This window comes from Amphibalanus amphitrite, unplaced genomic scaffold (assembly GCF_019059575.1).
Source record: "Amphibalanus amphitrite isolate SeventyFive unplaced genomic scaffold, NRLGWU_Aamphi_draft 000380F_arrow, whole genome shotgun sequence".
Classification (NCBI taxonomy): Eukaryota; Metazoa; Arthropoda; class Thecostraca; order Balanomorpha; family Balanidae; genus Amphibalanus; species Amphibalanus amphitrite.
Genome location: NW_024881874.1, coordinates 39,835 through 55,766, shown reverse-complemented (window position 1 = coordinate 55,766; position 15,932 = coordinate 39,835). Strand labels below are relative to the sequence as shown.

Here is a 15,932-nt window from a genome sequence, read left to right as displayed (position 1 = left end):
TGTGTTCATTGAATTGAAACTTTGTTTGCTACTTTTCAAGACATAATGCAGTGCACGAAGAACGGCTTTTCGCGACATTGCAGACGCCTACGTGTTTATGAAACCACTTAAAATAAAGCATGTCTCCACTGAAGTAGCTATTTTGGCGATGAATGAGGCAGTGTTAAGTGGTTTGTTCGATAAGCACGTGAGCTTGAACTCAACTCTGTACTTTAGGAAACCTACGGTTGACCCAGCCTACAAAGATCAGAGCGAAGACATCGCTTCAGTAACATGTCAGCGGCCTTTTCACGGAAACTGCTCCCATAAACACTCTTTCACTTTAGTAGGTGTAGAGTTTAGGCTAGGTCTAGGTATTTTAGGTTTATTTGCAGTAACCGTCAACCGAGATGTTGTAGGTATACAGAGATACCCCTGTTTTTGTACAACACGTTATTTGCCCCGTGTTTCAGAGGTACTACTGTTCATGACTTTTCTATTTTTAGCACATCCACTCCAGCCATGATAGTACTTGCAAATGACGTGCCGCATATGCCCGATCAACTGTTTGCAGTCAAATACATGGGAGAAGTAATAAAGGCTTTACGCAAAAAACGTGAATCATTAGGATAACATCTGGCCCGGGATTGTTCGTCCATGTTTATTGTTGACCCTGTCTCCACTTCATGCTCTCGCCAAGTCGTAAACTGTAGGTATAGGTACGTTGATGACATTGCACTGCAATATTTTTTCTTACAATCGTATTGGGAGAACTGCAAATATTATTGTTATAATAAAATAACATTTTGTGAGATGCTGAATGGCCCTTTGCTAATCAGAAAGCATATCCAATCTGTTAACCTTCCAGGCGGGGGGGGGGGGCATTTTTTTGCCCCCCATCCTTTAGTTTTTTCGATATATCTCGAGAACCGCTGCGCCGATCGTCACCAAACTTTCAGTACCCTCCCGGGAGTAGCTAGCGCACATGGTGACCAAAAATTTTCCAAAGGCTATGATAGGTTGGCCGCTAGTGACATCAGAGTGACGTCATTTTTGCCATTTTCGACCCAAAAAAAAAGTTTCGCGGAAAGAGCTGTCAGGCCTACAGCTTTAGAGATACAGAAAAATGATCCGACATAAAAGGTGTGAAATTAAAAGGGCTACAAAACTTCTATTTCGGTTTTCGGAATTTTTGAATTTTGACCCCAAAAAATAAAAAATAGTTTTTTTAATAATAGCCGAAAAATCCCAAACGTTTTTTGAATTTCGAAAAAAACCGGAATATATGTGATAGTCCCTACCGCCTTCTATCTACATACCAAATTTTAGATCAATACCTCTTTTTTGGCCAAGTTATAGCGAAACAACTGTTCAAAATTGATGACGTCAAATTTTCAAACTCAATTTTTAGCAATTCTAGACCTCGTAGCGCGAAACAAAGACCACCATTAGACTCCCCGTGACGAGCTGCATCGAATCGATACCCATTTTATGCAAAAATATCATCTTTGAAATTTGACCTTTTGACCTGACCTTGACCTGACCTCCACCAGAAAGTGACCTAAACCGTACCTGATGGTCTTATAACCAATACCATTGAGTTGGAAATAAAAAACTGGCCATAAAACATGCATCGCATAACCTTAGTAAAGTTGGGTTCATGTGGTGACCCTTGGTGACCTTTGGTGACCTGACCTGTGACCTGACCTGGTATGACCAGTGACCTCTAATAGCAACATATGTACTAGACAACTGAGGCCTTATCGCTGATTTTCGACAAAATGCGTTTTACTCGGTGTTATAGCGCTTTCCCTAGAAGCCCCGTGAACGGTGAAACATTTTATCTTTGACCTGACCTGTGACGTCATCGGTGACCCCGAGGTCAATGAAATTTGGTTTCCTTCGACAAATTTGACAGGGCTATCGAACGCCGTTTGAGTTTTCCGGATCCGTCCAGTAGTTTCGGAGATACGAGGGGGGCAAAAAATGCCCCCCCCCCCCACCACACGGAAGGTGGCTGGGAGGCCCACCGCCTGCCGGGTTAACATTGGTTAGAAACTTTGTTGTCCTAGTTGAGGGCAATATGTCACTGTCTGTGTATTATACATACACCTCTGACTCTCCACACCGATGGCGGTCATCCCTCCTCGTCCATCACCAACTGTGAAAGAGCACTCCAGTCTGGACTGAGCACCCGTAACGAGAGGGGCACACAACAAAAACCACACCGCGTCAGGAATGATGCATAGGGCGAGAACCGCGTCCTTGGCCTTATCGAGTCCTACAAAAAAACGTGACCTTATCAGCCATCACAGCTCATTCTGTTTTCTATCGATTGGCACAAACACTGTGCACTACCGCACAGGCAGGCAAAGCGCCTCCATCAGACCGCGGCAAGGCTAACCGTCCAGCGCAAGTAAGCTGCACCAATATCAAACAAATCCTGGTGGAATGGGGAATAAATGCCTTTTGCTGAAACATTCAGGCATATTCAGTAGACAAGTTGACTTCCTTTTGAATGGAATTCATGATAAACTTTTTTACTTGATGATTAGTTACTACAAGCAAGCATGAATACCTACACAGATGTGTGGTCTTGTTTGCTCTTAGTTTATTGTGCACTTTGTTCTTACTTTGCTCTTTGACGAAGACTCTGCATTGTAGCATCAAGACAAATGGTCTCGCTAATTGTCTTCAATTGCATTATTCTCTTCCCAACACTGACCGGAAGGACACAGCCGTAGCTTACGGTTAAACCACTTGCGTGCAAGTTCAGCGCATGCTTCTTTTATCGAGAGCATTACAGGAGCTGCAAAGTCGCGTTTCCGAGTTGTATCCATCAAACACAACTACGCTAACTGGTAACAGCAATAACGCGTTATCATTATCTCACTACCGTTTCACTACCCATAGCACGCCATGAACATATGACTGTCATTCAACAAAAGCATGCTGGAAAGACGGGCTGCTGAACGTCCCACTAATGTTGCTATAAAGTGAACTCAATAACCATTCAAAGACCTGATGAGTCATGGGTGACCATTCGTAAAGCATTCCATTTTCATACAGACTGGATAGTGGCTGACAGCACCAAGCCTGAAGTAATGCTTCTTGATTGATTGCCCCGCAGTCGATGACCATAAGACGTCAATACATTCCGACAGAGTAAACTCTTTTCATTCATCGAACCGGCATATGGGAGTATTCAGTTAGTGAAACGCCACGGAACGGGGCCCTTTGTGCCTCCCCAAATAAAGGTGTGTGCTGCTCGGCGGAACGTCAAATAGCGGAACACTTCAACTGCGGCCATGGCATGATGTGTAATCGGTAGATATACATATCAGAATAGAACTGAAATGCCCTGTGTCAGCATGAGCATAACTAATGTACGATATGAGAAGAATAGTCACAGTTGGCACATTTGTACATATGGCACAACGAAGCATAGTACCATGACCTGAGCAGCCCGAAGTACACATATGTACTTATGACAGTGATTTGCGTGATTGTATTTTGAATATAATTGTCACCTTTCGCTCACCCCGTCTCTCTCCCTCCCTCTATTTCTTCCCTCTCTCTTCTCTCTCTTTCCCTCAGTGTGTATCTGTAGGCGTGCTCATGCACAATGCACATGCCCGATAGGGCGGGGCTCCAATGGATCATGCATGACCAAATATGGCGTCCGCTCAGTTGGCGCTCTCCTTATCTCTTGTTGTCCCTGCTGTGGGTCTGCCAAGGCGGACGGCGGTGCCAGTGTCCGGGCCATTACACCGCTGGCAGACGGGACGGGACGGGCCCATGGTTCGGCGCTCCTCGGGACGGACGATCCCGGCTCCTTCCACCGACAGCCCCCCCCCCCCCCCCCAACACAAACCGAGATCGTCTGTCCTTGCCGACGCTCTCCGCCCCTTCGGCCGACTCTCCCCACTCCTCTCCTCAGACCGAGACAGTCTGCCCTCCGGCCTAACGATATACCTGCTCCCTGAACAGACGGTCCCACCACTTACCGACGGTCGCCGCTCATTACACAGAAGGTCCCCTTCTCAAGCTGACCATGCGCCGCCGCTCGTCCGGCCGGTGCGGGCGTCTGGACAGCCCGCGGTGGTCCGCCGTTCGCCGTCACTCCTCTGGGCACCGCGGCGCTCTTTCTGTCGTTCGCCGCTGCAGCGACGGCCACCGGACGCTAATGGGCCAACATCGTTAGTGACATGCTAGCAGAGACATTAGCTGGCGTGGCGTGCCGGTGACGACGGCTAACCGGCTCCGGTGGACTGACTGGGCCCATCTCCCGCCGCAGAAGGCAGCCCCAGCTCTCCTTGCCACCATGGCAGAATCTCCATTGTTTCCACAGCGGTCGACTCTACTCCTACTCCTTCCCAGTGCGATCGAATATTCTCCCATCTTTTTCCTGTGCGACCGTCCGTCCTCCCAATACCGACTCCAGCCCCCCCCCCCCCCATCGCGACTGGACCATCTCACCGCTAAATCAGCGGCCCCTTTCCCATCCCCATCCGTCCATGGCAGGGATGCTTCTTTCTCGGGGGATGCTGCTCCACCGAAATAATTGCATCAACTCTGTGCTTGTTGTAAGGTAGTTTACTTTGATGTTTTCCTTGTGTCTATTTCTAGGCCCCTTATCGCTTTCATTTGTATTTACTTCGTTGCTAATTTGTGCACAGCGAAAAACCATTTCTATTTTGTCTGGCTTGATTAGTATCATGCTGCCTCGCCCTCCCTGAATAGACTGCCGCCCGGAGTCTGGTAACTGGCGTCCCGTGTCGGTCAGTCAGTCCCGCCTCTGGCCGTGCTGTAGAACACGACTGCGCTGAGTGGCTGAGTCTGTCTGGCCCGCTGACCCCGCCCCGCCCCTGTGTGCCGCAGGGGCGCCGCTGCCGATGTCGCTGCTAGCGCTACTGACGCTGGCGCCGCTCCGCTCCTGTGCGCAGCAGAGCATCGACGAGGACGGCCTGGTGGTGCGCACCAACAAGGGCCTGGTGCGGGGGATGACGCAGACGGCCGCCACCGGCCGGCAGGTGGACGTCTGGCTAGGGATCCCGTTCGCCAAGCCGCCCATCGGCCCGCTGCGCTTCAAGCACCCGCAGCCGATGCACCTCTGGCATGACGTGCGTGACGCCAAGCAGCAGCCCAACTCGTGCTGGCAGACGGTCGATGACTATTTCGGTGACTTTGAGGGCAGTTCTATGTGGAACGCCAATACACCCATGAGTGAAGACTGTCTGTATTTGAACGTGGTTTCTCCCCGGCCGCGGCCCGCGCGGCCCGCAGCCGTCATGGTCTGGATCTTCGGCGGCGGATTTTACAGCGGTACCTCGACACTGGATGTGTACGATGCCAAGATTTTGGCGTCTCAGGAGGGCGTTGTGTTCGTGTCGTTCCAGTACCGTGTGGCGTCGCTCGGCTACCTGTACCTGGACACGCCCGCGGCGCCCGGTAACGCCGGTATGTTCGACCAGCTGATGGCGCTGCAGTGGGTGCAGGACAACATCGCCGCGTTCGGCGGCAACCCGCACAACGTCACCCTGTTCGGAGAGTCGGCCGGAGCTGCCAGCATCAACATGCACCTGGTCTCTCCGCTGTCTCGCTCGCTGTTCAGCCAGGCCATCCTGCAGTCGGGCTCGGCCACCAACCCCTGGGCGGTGGTCGACAAACGCGAGGCGGCGCTACGCGGCCTGCGGCTCGCAGAAGCGGTCAAATGCCCAGACACCAACCCAGTCGCTGCCCTGGAATGTCTGCGTCGTACAGATCCCAAGACGCTTGTCTATTCGGAAGGCTTTCTGACCGACTTCTGCGACTTTGCTTTCGTGCCTGTAGTGGACGGTTCCTTCCTCGTGGAAACGCCACGAGCCTCTCTGGCCAGCGGCAACTTCAAAAAGGTCAACCTCCTGATGGGTAGCAACAAGGATGAGGGCTACTTCTACCTCTTATACTACCTGACAGACCTTTTCGGGTTGCGTGAAGACCCGCAAGTGACACACGAGATGTTCCTGGACGCCGTGAAGCAGCTGCACCCGCGGCTCACGACCCCGGCCCGCTCAGCCATCGCGTTCGAGTACACGCCGTGGGCTAACACTGAGAGCTCAGCGCACATGCGAGATGCCATTGACGAGATGGCCGGCGACCACCAGTTCACGTGCGGGCTGATGGAGGTGGCCGACGTGTATGCGCGCGCCAACAGCGGCGTCTACATGTACTTCTTCAGCCAGAGGAGCAGCGTGTCGCCGTGGCCGCGCTACATGGGCGTGTTGCACGGCGACGAGATCCTGTTCGTGTTCGGTTTGCCGCTAAACCCGGCCAAACACTACACACCAGAGGAAGCCGAGCTTTCCAGCAAGATGATGCGCTACTGGGCCAACTTCGCCAAAACTGGGTGAGTACCTCAGTCGGCAAGCCTGCCTTTGATTCCTTTGATGCCTTTGTATCTACTCCTCCTGATGTTTCCGCTTAACATCTGCGGATGTTCAACTGCAGTTTGATCATTGTATTGGTAACTTTCGTGGCGAAATGTTGTCAAAAGTGAGCCTCGTCGGCTTTGTCATCTTTGCGATAAATCCCCCGAGCAATTATTACGATAGTTATTGGCGATTTAGCGCAGCAGACGTATATGCTAAGTATTTATAGACGGCAGGAAAGCCTGCACGGGGTCACTTTAGATTGATAGTGCCTATAGCTTGATGGTTAGGCAAACATACGGATAGAATTGGTGGATTTCATGACATTGAGTAATTCATTTCACGACGGGCCACAACTGAGCAAGAAATTGAAATTGGTGCAGAGGAAAGCTTTCAAAACCGGAATGATATTTATCTGTTTTTACATACCTATGTACTTGTGTTTCTTCCACGCGACCATGGTCAGCAACTACGTAGAAGTTTCTGCAGCTAGGAACATTGTGATTATCCGGTACTGTGTCAAACTCTGCTAGAGATGTGTAGTGTGTCTCTATGCCGACTAGTGGCGGTGGATCCCCCGGCCGTCTGCCGGAAATATGACAGCGCTCGTCACCGTGTCGATAGTTGGCGAGGCCGTCGGCGAGAGAGCCACCGGGATTAGCCGCTTACATTTCTATTAGCACCGGCCGACGGGCGCATACCGGTGCTGATTGGATCTGACGTGGTCACGTGACGCCACGATAGCGCGTCGTCTAGGCGTGGCGCGTGGCCACGTGACCGGCGTGGTGGCCGGCGGCGCCGCTTCCTCCGCGGCGGGCCGCATTTCCTGTCTGTCGGTCTGCCACGGGCGGCCGCCGACAGTCGCCGCCGATATACACATACACACACGCCACCGAGCGGCCGGCGGGGCGGCGCGTCGATCGGCCCTATTTATCGGCCCGCGGTCGGCCATGGAGACGGCGACCGCCGGCCGAGCCGCGCGCGCCCGGCCGCCGCCCGACTAAAATGATGCAGCCGTCGACCCGCCACTGACATTTGCAACCGGCTATTTCGGGCGACGAGCGGTGGTAAAACTTTGGAGCCGTGCTATTTTAAGCTCTGTTGTGGCGAGCTGGAGCTGAATTATTTCCAATTATTGGTGAATGTATTTTGCATTTTTAGTAGATCGATTACACAAATGTGTCTGTCGTTTGGAACTATTCGTTTATTTCGGTGTTTTACGTCCATGATAGGTCAAGGACACTTATTTAGGTGATTGATTAACAGTCAATGTAAGTTTCGAATTTCAAAATGCCGCATGTAACATTTGTTTGCTTACCGGTGCTACTCTCAAATAACACCCTGAAGTTGAAGGTAACAGTCATGTTTGTAATATCGTGCATGAACGGTTATCGTACAACAAATTTGAATGCATCGCAGTAGGAAGGAGGAAGCACCAATGGGCTCCATTAGCTATCATTAGTTTGGCATAATGGAGCACCATGAAGCCACGCTTGGTCTTCACTCTGCGGTACGAATAAATTGCCGACGCTATGATGGAGCGGTGTAGGTCTCAGCTATTTCCATGAGATGACGTCAAATGGACCCCTTACATTGCTTTCATCAGCCAGGGTGACGTCACGAGCATCGATCTGCCGCGCCAGAGCATGAGTGCGGGCCATTTCTGTCTTCAGGAAGTAGTGGCATGACACCGCCGGCTTTACGTCTGTAATTTGGTTTCATTATAGTAGCCGTCAGGGCAGTCAGGAGCGAACTTGTCAAATGATGACGAATTCGAGGGAAGTTAAATGTCAAGGTCTGATTGCCATTACCTGGATGGACACTATAATGCAGAAAGGTGAATTGACCCTCCAGAGTTTACTTGAAAGTCCAAGTTATACGATGTGCTCTGGCCCGGATCTAAGTGACTCTACTTGTTACCTATAGGTCATACGAACATTCTTTTTGCGCTGTATCAAGTCCCAGTGATTTTCATATGACAGTTTTTAAGTGCTCTCAGCTGAGGGTTGTATGTAGACTCCAGTTGTGTACCGTCCGAGTGTGCTCCGATCCCGATCAGTTGCGTCCAATCCCGGGCCACGTGTGGGGTGCCAGGTGCGCGCGCCCGGCCGGGCTATTCCCCAGCTGCTGGCTCGCGCCGCGCCGGGATTCGGTTCGATCGCACACCTGGGCCGTCCCGGGCGGCGCGGCCTGCAGAGCTGCCCGGGCCATCCACCCGGAAGTGTCGGCTCCGACGGCGCTGCGCGGGCCGCGCCGTCGGCAGCGACGGTCGCGCCGCGGCCGGCGGCCCGGGACGCGGGGAATGTAAGTCGGACCGCCACCGACACGGCCCTCTGATATACGACCGGCAGAGAGGTGCCCGACAGGACAGAGGAGGGGAGGGACGCCGACACGGGCCCAGGCCTGTTGTGGGACAGAGAAGGGATGCTGGGCAGAGAAGAACAAGGATACAACGTATGTGAGACAGGGACGAGTGTAGGAAGACAAGGAGACGAGGAGAAATGCTGTGGGACAGAGGGAGGAGGGATAGCGCGCGAGAGAGTGAGTGAGAGGGAAAGAGAGAGAGAGAGAGAGAGAGAGAGAGGGGGGGGGAGAGAGAGAGAGAGAGAGAGAGAGAGAGAGAGAGAGAGAGAGAGAGAGAGAGAGGGAGAGATGGAATAGGACGGAGGATAAAGAATAACTCAAGTATTATTGGAGATGAGATACTGCGCGCAGCTGAAGGTGAGGGATGAGTGTTTGGGAGTGGAAAGAAATTCAACTGACAGCGCGAGGATTTATGATGTCAGAAAGTTGAGAGCTTCATGGCTGTCTGATAAATGGCGTACATTTGTTTGACATGGGATGATTCAAAAGCTGTCGACAGAGTTTTGCAGAGTGGAATCAACCATGGGACAGAGCGCAGATCCAGCCGAATTTCCTCCCACACAGTCCCGCTGACGTCATGTCTGACGTCACAGTTGGCACACGAACGGCGTCAGCACCCGTCACTCGCCTCCCCCCTCCCCAGCCCCCTCCCCAAGCGCCATCGGGCAGACAGACATCGACGAGCTGTAGCCCGTAGCCGATCGGCAAACAGGCAAACACTGCTCCAAAGAGCCGCCGATCAAGATAGTAACGTGATCCGCCCGCTCAGCCGGGTCCCCTGAAATGGCACGGGGCGGCGTCCGTGTGACCGGCGCGCCGGCACGCGTGCGGCGCTGTCACAACAAGAGGGCTACACAAACACACCTATACGACACACCGCCGAGGTCCTCAGCTGGACATTGACGGACAAACAGCGCTGCTGCTGGCGCCGCCGCCGCTGCTGGTCTGCTATCGCCAAGCGATGACAGCAGCACGCAATGGCCGTGCCAAAGGTCGAGCAACGCTCCTTGAATAATCGATTTTTTTTCTCTGGTTCTGTGACCGAGAAGCGTTTTACGTTAGTGCTCCTCATGGCTTTCACAAAATGAAGATCAGAACGGCGCCATCCAGTCACCAGCCCGAATGGTTCCCGTTCGTCGCATTAGCCGCTTCCTTACATCTTTTCTTCCGTCTTCCTCTCCCCTTCGTAACTCCTGCCAACCCGTGTCCGCCTCCTCCCTCCTCTCCTCCCTGTCCTTGCCTCCGTCTCCGGTCGCTGTCCGCGCCTTCCGCCTGCGTTCTCCGCTCCTTCCCGGACCGAGCTTCCAGCGAGCTCGGGCCGCCGGCGATATCTGGCCCCTGGCGAGTGGCCGACCTCCCGCGGGGCCACCGCCCAGACCCCATCACCCATTCGCCACAGTCGCATAATAGCAGCATGCCGACACGAACGGAAACCATATATCGGTGATGAGCGTATCGCTCGGCGGGTATGGCGAATGAGGCTGGATGAAACATGAGCCAGCGACATTCCCGGTCGGGGTTCCGGCCCGCCCATCCCACGCGGGGCCCTGCCGGTCTCGATGGTGCGCCGGCAGCGGGGGCGGCGCCCTTCTCGTCCGTCCGGCCGCCTGGCGACCGGGCTGCGGTCCGGCCTGGCGGGCGGACGGCGGTCCGGCAGCTGGCGGGCGGACTATCACCAGGCCGGCCGGCGGGCGGCACTCATTACGCCCGCAGCTAACGACGTCACTGACAGAGCTGTGCCAATAGCGGCGGCTGGCCAGTGTGTCCGTCCGCGCCGCTCCCACTGCCAGATCGGGCGCCGATCTGGCGCGCCGACCGCTGGATGATTGGTGACTGCGCCGGCTGGTGTCGCACACACTGCGCGCACCATGGTACGCGGCTTGACTCCAGCAGCCGGCCGACGCGGCCGGCCGGCTAAATTTGTATCCTGCAGTCGTGTCTCGGGGCTGGTGTCTCCACGGCGGTCGCTGGCTGGGCGGCATGTGTGAGCCGTCAGCGTGCAGAGCTCACGCGCGGGGTGGCCGGTCGTCGTGGCCGTCTCACACGGCACCTGTTGCACGAGGCCAGGTTTAGCGGGACGTTAACTGGCGACGGCCCGGTTAGTCATGTCAGCGCAGAGCCAGGCGTGGGGGAGGGGGAGCGGGTGATGAGACATCGGCGCTGCCTGCTCCGCCGGCGAGAGGGGCGTTACCCGTGAGCTCCAGGGGACAGGCACTGGCAGGCACAGCAGGCACCTGGAAACGCTTTTCGAACTTCGTGTGTCCACTGTCGGCACGGATTGGTATACGTACACGTTTGAAGCCGTGCTTTGACATTTATGACCAGCCACGTCGCATTATTTCAGGACTTGTTGCAAGCACACTAAGCGCCGGCGGCTTTAAAGTCGTCATATATTAGTAGCTCAGACGCAGGCTCGGTGCAAAGTGCAGGGCACACGTTCAACATCAAATTACGCGGTCATTTTCATGATTATGCTGGCTATAAACAAAGGCACCCCAGCACCCCGACACGTATATCTCATTAGCTGAAAGGTGAATGATATCAGAAATATCAACAATATGGAGCCATTGCAAAACGCGTTTCATGTTGCATATCCGTATATTGAGATCTATCAATACTTTTTTCTTAGTAACACAAAGCTGAACCAATACTGCTCTCATGTCGTTTTATGCATGTGCAAATAATCGATGCAAAATAAATCTGGCTATGCCACTACGGCTACAAATATTCGTTTCGTTACGTCTGCAAAACATTGAAAAGCCAATTTACCAACATTTCTGTTTTACAGGAACCCGAACCGCGGTTCGAGCCTGAAGCCGTCGTTGGACTACTGGCCGCTGCACTCAGTTCACGACAGGAGCTACCTGACGCTCTCGGTCAACTCATCTGCGGTCGGGGTCGGACCCAAGATCAAACGCTGCGCCTTCTGGCAAAAGCACCTGCCCAACCTGCAGGCTGCAACCGGTAAGACAGGGTTCAAATGGAGTTGCTTTTACTGGGAGTTTTGCATGTAGGATATGTTGAGGCAGGATATGCCGCACGATTCTATACATGTGGATTGTAAAGTCTGATGAGACTGAGCTGTTTGGGGCAAAAGGTATAAGATATCGATTCCACTGCGCATGGCATAACCCATTCGGATGATAATCTGCTTGACGAAGTTTATTTCGACTTGCTCCCTCATGGAAATGTTATGAAATCATTCTCATGAAGAATGAAGATGCAAGCTGAAATATATCAAGTCATGTTTTAACTATTTCGTTTGGTAACTAACTAAAGTTCAAATTACTTACCAGATAACCTATTAACAGCGTGCCTGATGGCTGAATTTATAATTCGAAAAATTGTCAGAATTGCAAGATCAACGATAGACAGTGTATGCGTAGTGAGTTTGTCGAATTATCTGCCCTTGATGATACATGTGTTCCTTCCGGACAGTTGTACCCTCCCGTGCATTCCCCTGCCTGTGTCTGATAATGCAACTGACCTCGAAGTGTGCTTAGCTTGCTGCCACCACAAGGAAACAGTTGCCTATGTATATCACATGCACACATTTACACGGATTCAGGAAAGCTCGGCATAAGGCCGCAGCTTCCAGCACAACATATTGCTCAGTCTAATAATGGGACACTTTTCATACAGATCCTGACAACAGCTCCATTGAAACCGTGGAAACGAAGATGTTTTAATTGACCAAATACGGCACAACTTCTAATGCCGCACTAGCCTAACGGGTGTGTGGTTTCTTTTTCTAACAAGTGCATGGTGTGATACGTGATTTCGTCTTCATTGTGCGTAGTGCGAAGATGGACTCAAAACTAACATATTCGTCTCACCAAAGGTACGTCAAATGAAGCTGTTTGTGGTTTGAAGTGCATATGTAATAACTAACTACTCATCTGTCGGTCTAACTCGTAATTATATGTTATAGACACATGCAATTTAGGCATTGAGTCTATTTATCGTAGTCCTATTCTTAATGCAAACAGGCGACAGTCGCTTCGCTACATACTTCGACTTAATGGCACAGCTATCATAGCATCATGAACTGGTAAAGAATACGCTAGTGTTCCACATCATATATCTTACAAATGCCGGTAAGGGTTAACTACAGGAAGGCTGTAGAGGAAGGAAGGCTGTAGAAGGAAGGCTGCAGCGTCATGCACTACCACGGACGTATAAATAAACTGGACCCGCAACAACCTCCATTCAGGTGAAGCCGACAAGGCGCCATTTTACGTTGCCAAAAAAACCGTGCTCTGGAAGGCCATCGAGCCAATACAATAAGAATTGCGTCCAAACGGATGATCGGATCGAGATGCTGGTGGTACCGTTCGACGGGTAATTCCTTGAGGCAGGTGATGATGGATGTCACATGTCACCCGGTGTCACATGGCGCGTGCCACGCGCCGACAAACTTACAAAGGGCAAAAACCTTTAAGCGACACTTCAAATCAAACGAAGGGCGGCACAGGTGCCAAACTCACAGGTCACATGTCCCAGTGTTCGACCACTAACATATGGCATGCTCGGCATCAGGGAGTGCGGAATGCACGCGCTAGTGGTGAAAAACATGTTTTGAGGAGGCATCCTCCGATTCCGGAAAACATTGACCAAGGCACACCAAATTTGGCACACTGACACTACTGGACACGCGCTTTAAGGTGCTGTACAAATAGGCGTGCTGGGGTACACGGTGCATGTGCTATGCACGTGCAAACCTTTTGATGTTGCACTCTGTGTCACATATGCGGGTAGGGCGGGTAGCGCTGGCAAGCTCAAAGTGCCAAATTTACACAGGCCACCCAGAATGCATTCCAGCATAGTTATTGAGCATATCCATCTCCTGGTGGCCCCCAAAGGTGCGCTCTGCACGTGCAAAAAATTATCCGCGCCGGGCGGTGGGGATGCTTGGACACCCTATGTGGATTTATGTAAATATCTCGAAAACGGCGTTGTGTAGCGCCGCCGTTTTTGGCACACCTTTTAATACATCTTTTTCACACATGTTGCGTAACTTTCAGACTTAGGTCACTCAAGGTTAGGTCATCAGGTTACGTCCAAGTGACCTTACCTTAGGAAAAGTTATAGTGCCCGTCATAGCTACACAGACTGAACAATCGGTTTAAAACGTGCAGTGATTGATAAGAGCAACAGTATATACGTAGAGTACCTCTACCTCGGAATTTCACTCAGTGGCGGCGGGACACCTTCAATTAAAGGGGGGCACTGCCGACTTTTGGTCTTATTCTTTCCATGCAACGCCCTATGTTGCATGGAAAGGGCTATGTTAAAATGCCAAAATCAAAGGGGGGCACGGTGCCCCGGTGCCCCCTCGTTCCGCCGCCTATGATTTCAATATCACTTGCTTGCTTAATGCTCATTGCTCAGCTCGTATTGTAAGAGCACTGCGGCACAGCATAGATGCAGGCGCTTTGCTACTGCCATCTATGGGTGAAAGATGAAGATAATGGTTATTGCGGTACAGTATTACTGCAGGCGCAAACAACGTAGATAACAAAGATGCCTATGCTGCGCTGGCCGGCGATTGAGGCGTAAATTTGCGTTGCTGGGTAGCAAAAAGTTTAGGAGTCCGAATTTGACAAAATAAATTATTTGCCGTGCTGGTGGTCTGAGGTCGCAAAATCAACAGAACCCTAGGTCAGTGATATTGAATTTTTTTTTTCAATATAAAAAAATCGAGGTAGAGGTAGGTACTCAACGTACCTATATACTGTTGATCTTATCCATTGCTGCACGTTTTTAAGCCGATTGTATAGTCTGTGTAGCTATGACGGGCATTATAATTTTCCTAAGGTAAGGCCACTTGGACGTAACCTGGTGACCTAACCTTGAGCGACCTAAGTCTGAAAGTTATGCAGCATTTGTGAAAAAGATGTATGAAAAGGTGTGCCGAAAACGGCGGCGCTACACAACGCCGTTTTCGAGATATTTATATATAAATCCACATAGGGTGTCCACTCCAATCATCCCCACCGCCCGGTGCGGATATTCTTTTTTTTTTGCACGTGCAGAGCGCACCTTTGGGGGCCACCAGGAGATGGATATGCTTAATAACTATGCTGGAATACATTATGGGTGGCCTGTGTAAATTTGGCACTTTGAGCTTGCCAGCGCTACCCCCCTACCCGCATATGTGACACCTGGAGTGCAACATCAAAAGGTTTGCACGTGCACAGCACGTGCACCGTGTACCCCAGCACGCCTATTTGTACAGCACCTTAAAGCGCGTGTCCAGTAGTGTCAGTGTGCCAAATTTGGTGTGCCTAGGTCAAGGTTTTCCGGAATCGGAGGATGCCCCCTCAAAACATGTTTTTCGCCACTAGCGCGTGCATTCCGCACCCCCTGATGCCGAGCATACCATATGTTAGTGGTCGAACACTGGGACATATAACCTGTGAGTTTGGCACCTGTGCCGCCCTTCGTTTGATTTGAAGCGTCGCTTAAAGGTTTTTGCCCTTTGTAAGTTTGTCGGCACGTGGCACGCGCCATGTGACACCGGGTGACATGTGACATCCATCATCACCTGCCTCAAGGAATTACCCGTCGAACGGTACCACCAGCATCTCGATCCGATCATCCGTTTGGACGCAATTCTTATTGTATTGGCTCGATGGCCTTCCAGAGCACGGTTTTTTGGCAACGTAAAATGGCGCCTTGTCGGCTTCACTATCTTCCATAGGAGGTCCATTGGGATTGTCAGTCCAGTTTATTTATACGTCCGTGTGCACTACATATAATTTATTCAGATCACCTGAAGAGTATGGTGCTCCTCCCTCTTAGCCAATGACATGATCAATTGCTCAAAGTTTTAAAAAAATACAGTCACATGTAGAATTGTTTACACAGGCTGTCGCCGGTCACAGCGATTTGAGGCCGTGCGGCACAGCATCAGATCAGGCGCGTACCACTGCTGCCATCTCGTGTAGGATCTTGAAGTTACCGCTGGCGTCAGTGCCGCTCGCTACAGCACAGACGACTGAAACGGTTTCTTTCGAGTTTCGAGTTGTGCTGCTAAATGCGTGTTAGAAATATAGGATTTAGAAATATTTATCTATCTGAACTAACTGGCATGATAAAGCAGAAAGTGGAGTCACTTCGCATCGATTTAGGTACGGACGTCGGACTCGGAATACCGGCAGCGATCTTCGCTTACCA

General features: G+C 51.6%; 1 protein-coding gene across 2 annotated transcripts in view; it reads left to right on the top strand.

The window, feature by feature from the left end:
• The window catches only part of LOC122390043 (acetylcholinesterase-like), a 48,609-nt gene that overhangs the window by 19,575 nt on the left and 13,102 nt on the right, over nucleotides 1-15,932 (top strand). For both annotated transcript variants that reach the window (XM_043382632.1, XM_043382631.1), the window contains exons 2-3: nucleotides 4,861-6,367; nucleotides 11,542-11,717. In XM_043382632.1, coding sequence (XP_043238567.1) covers nucleotides 4,861-6,367; nucleotides 11,542-11,717 — 1,683 coding nt within the window. The remainder of the gene's footprint in view (nucleotides 1-4,860; nucleotides 6,368-11,541; nucleotides 11,718-15,932) is intronic.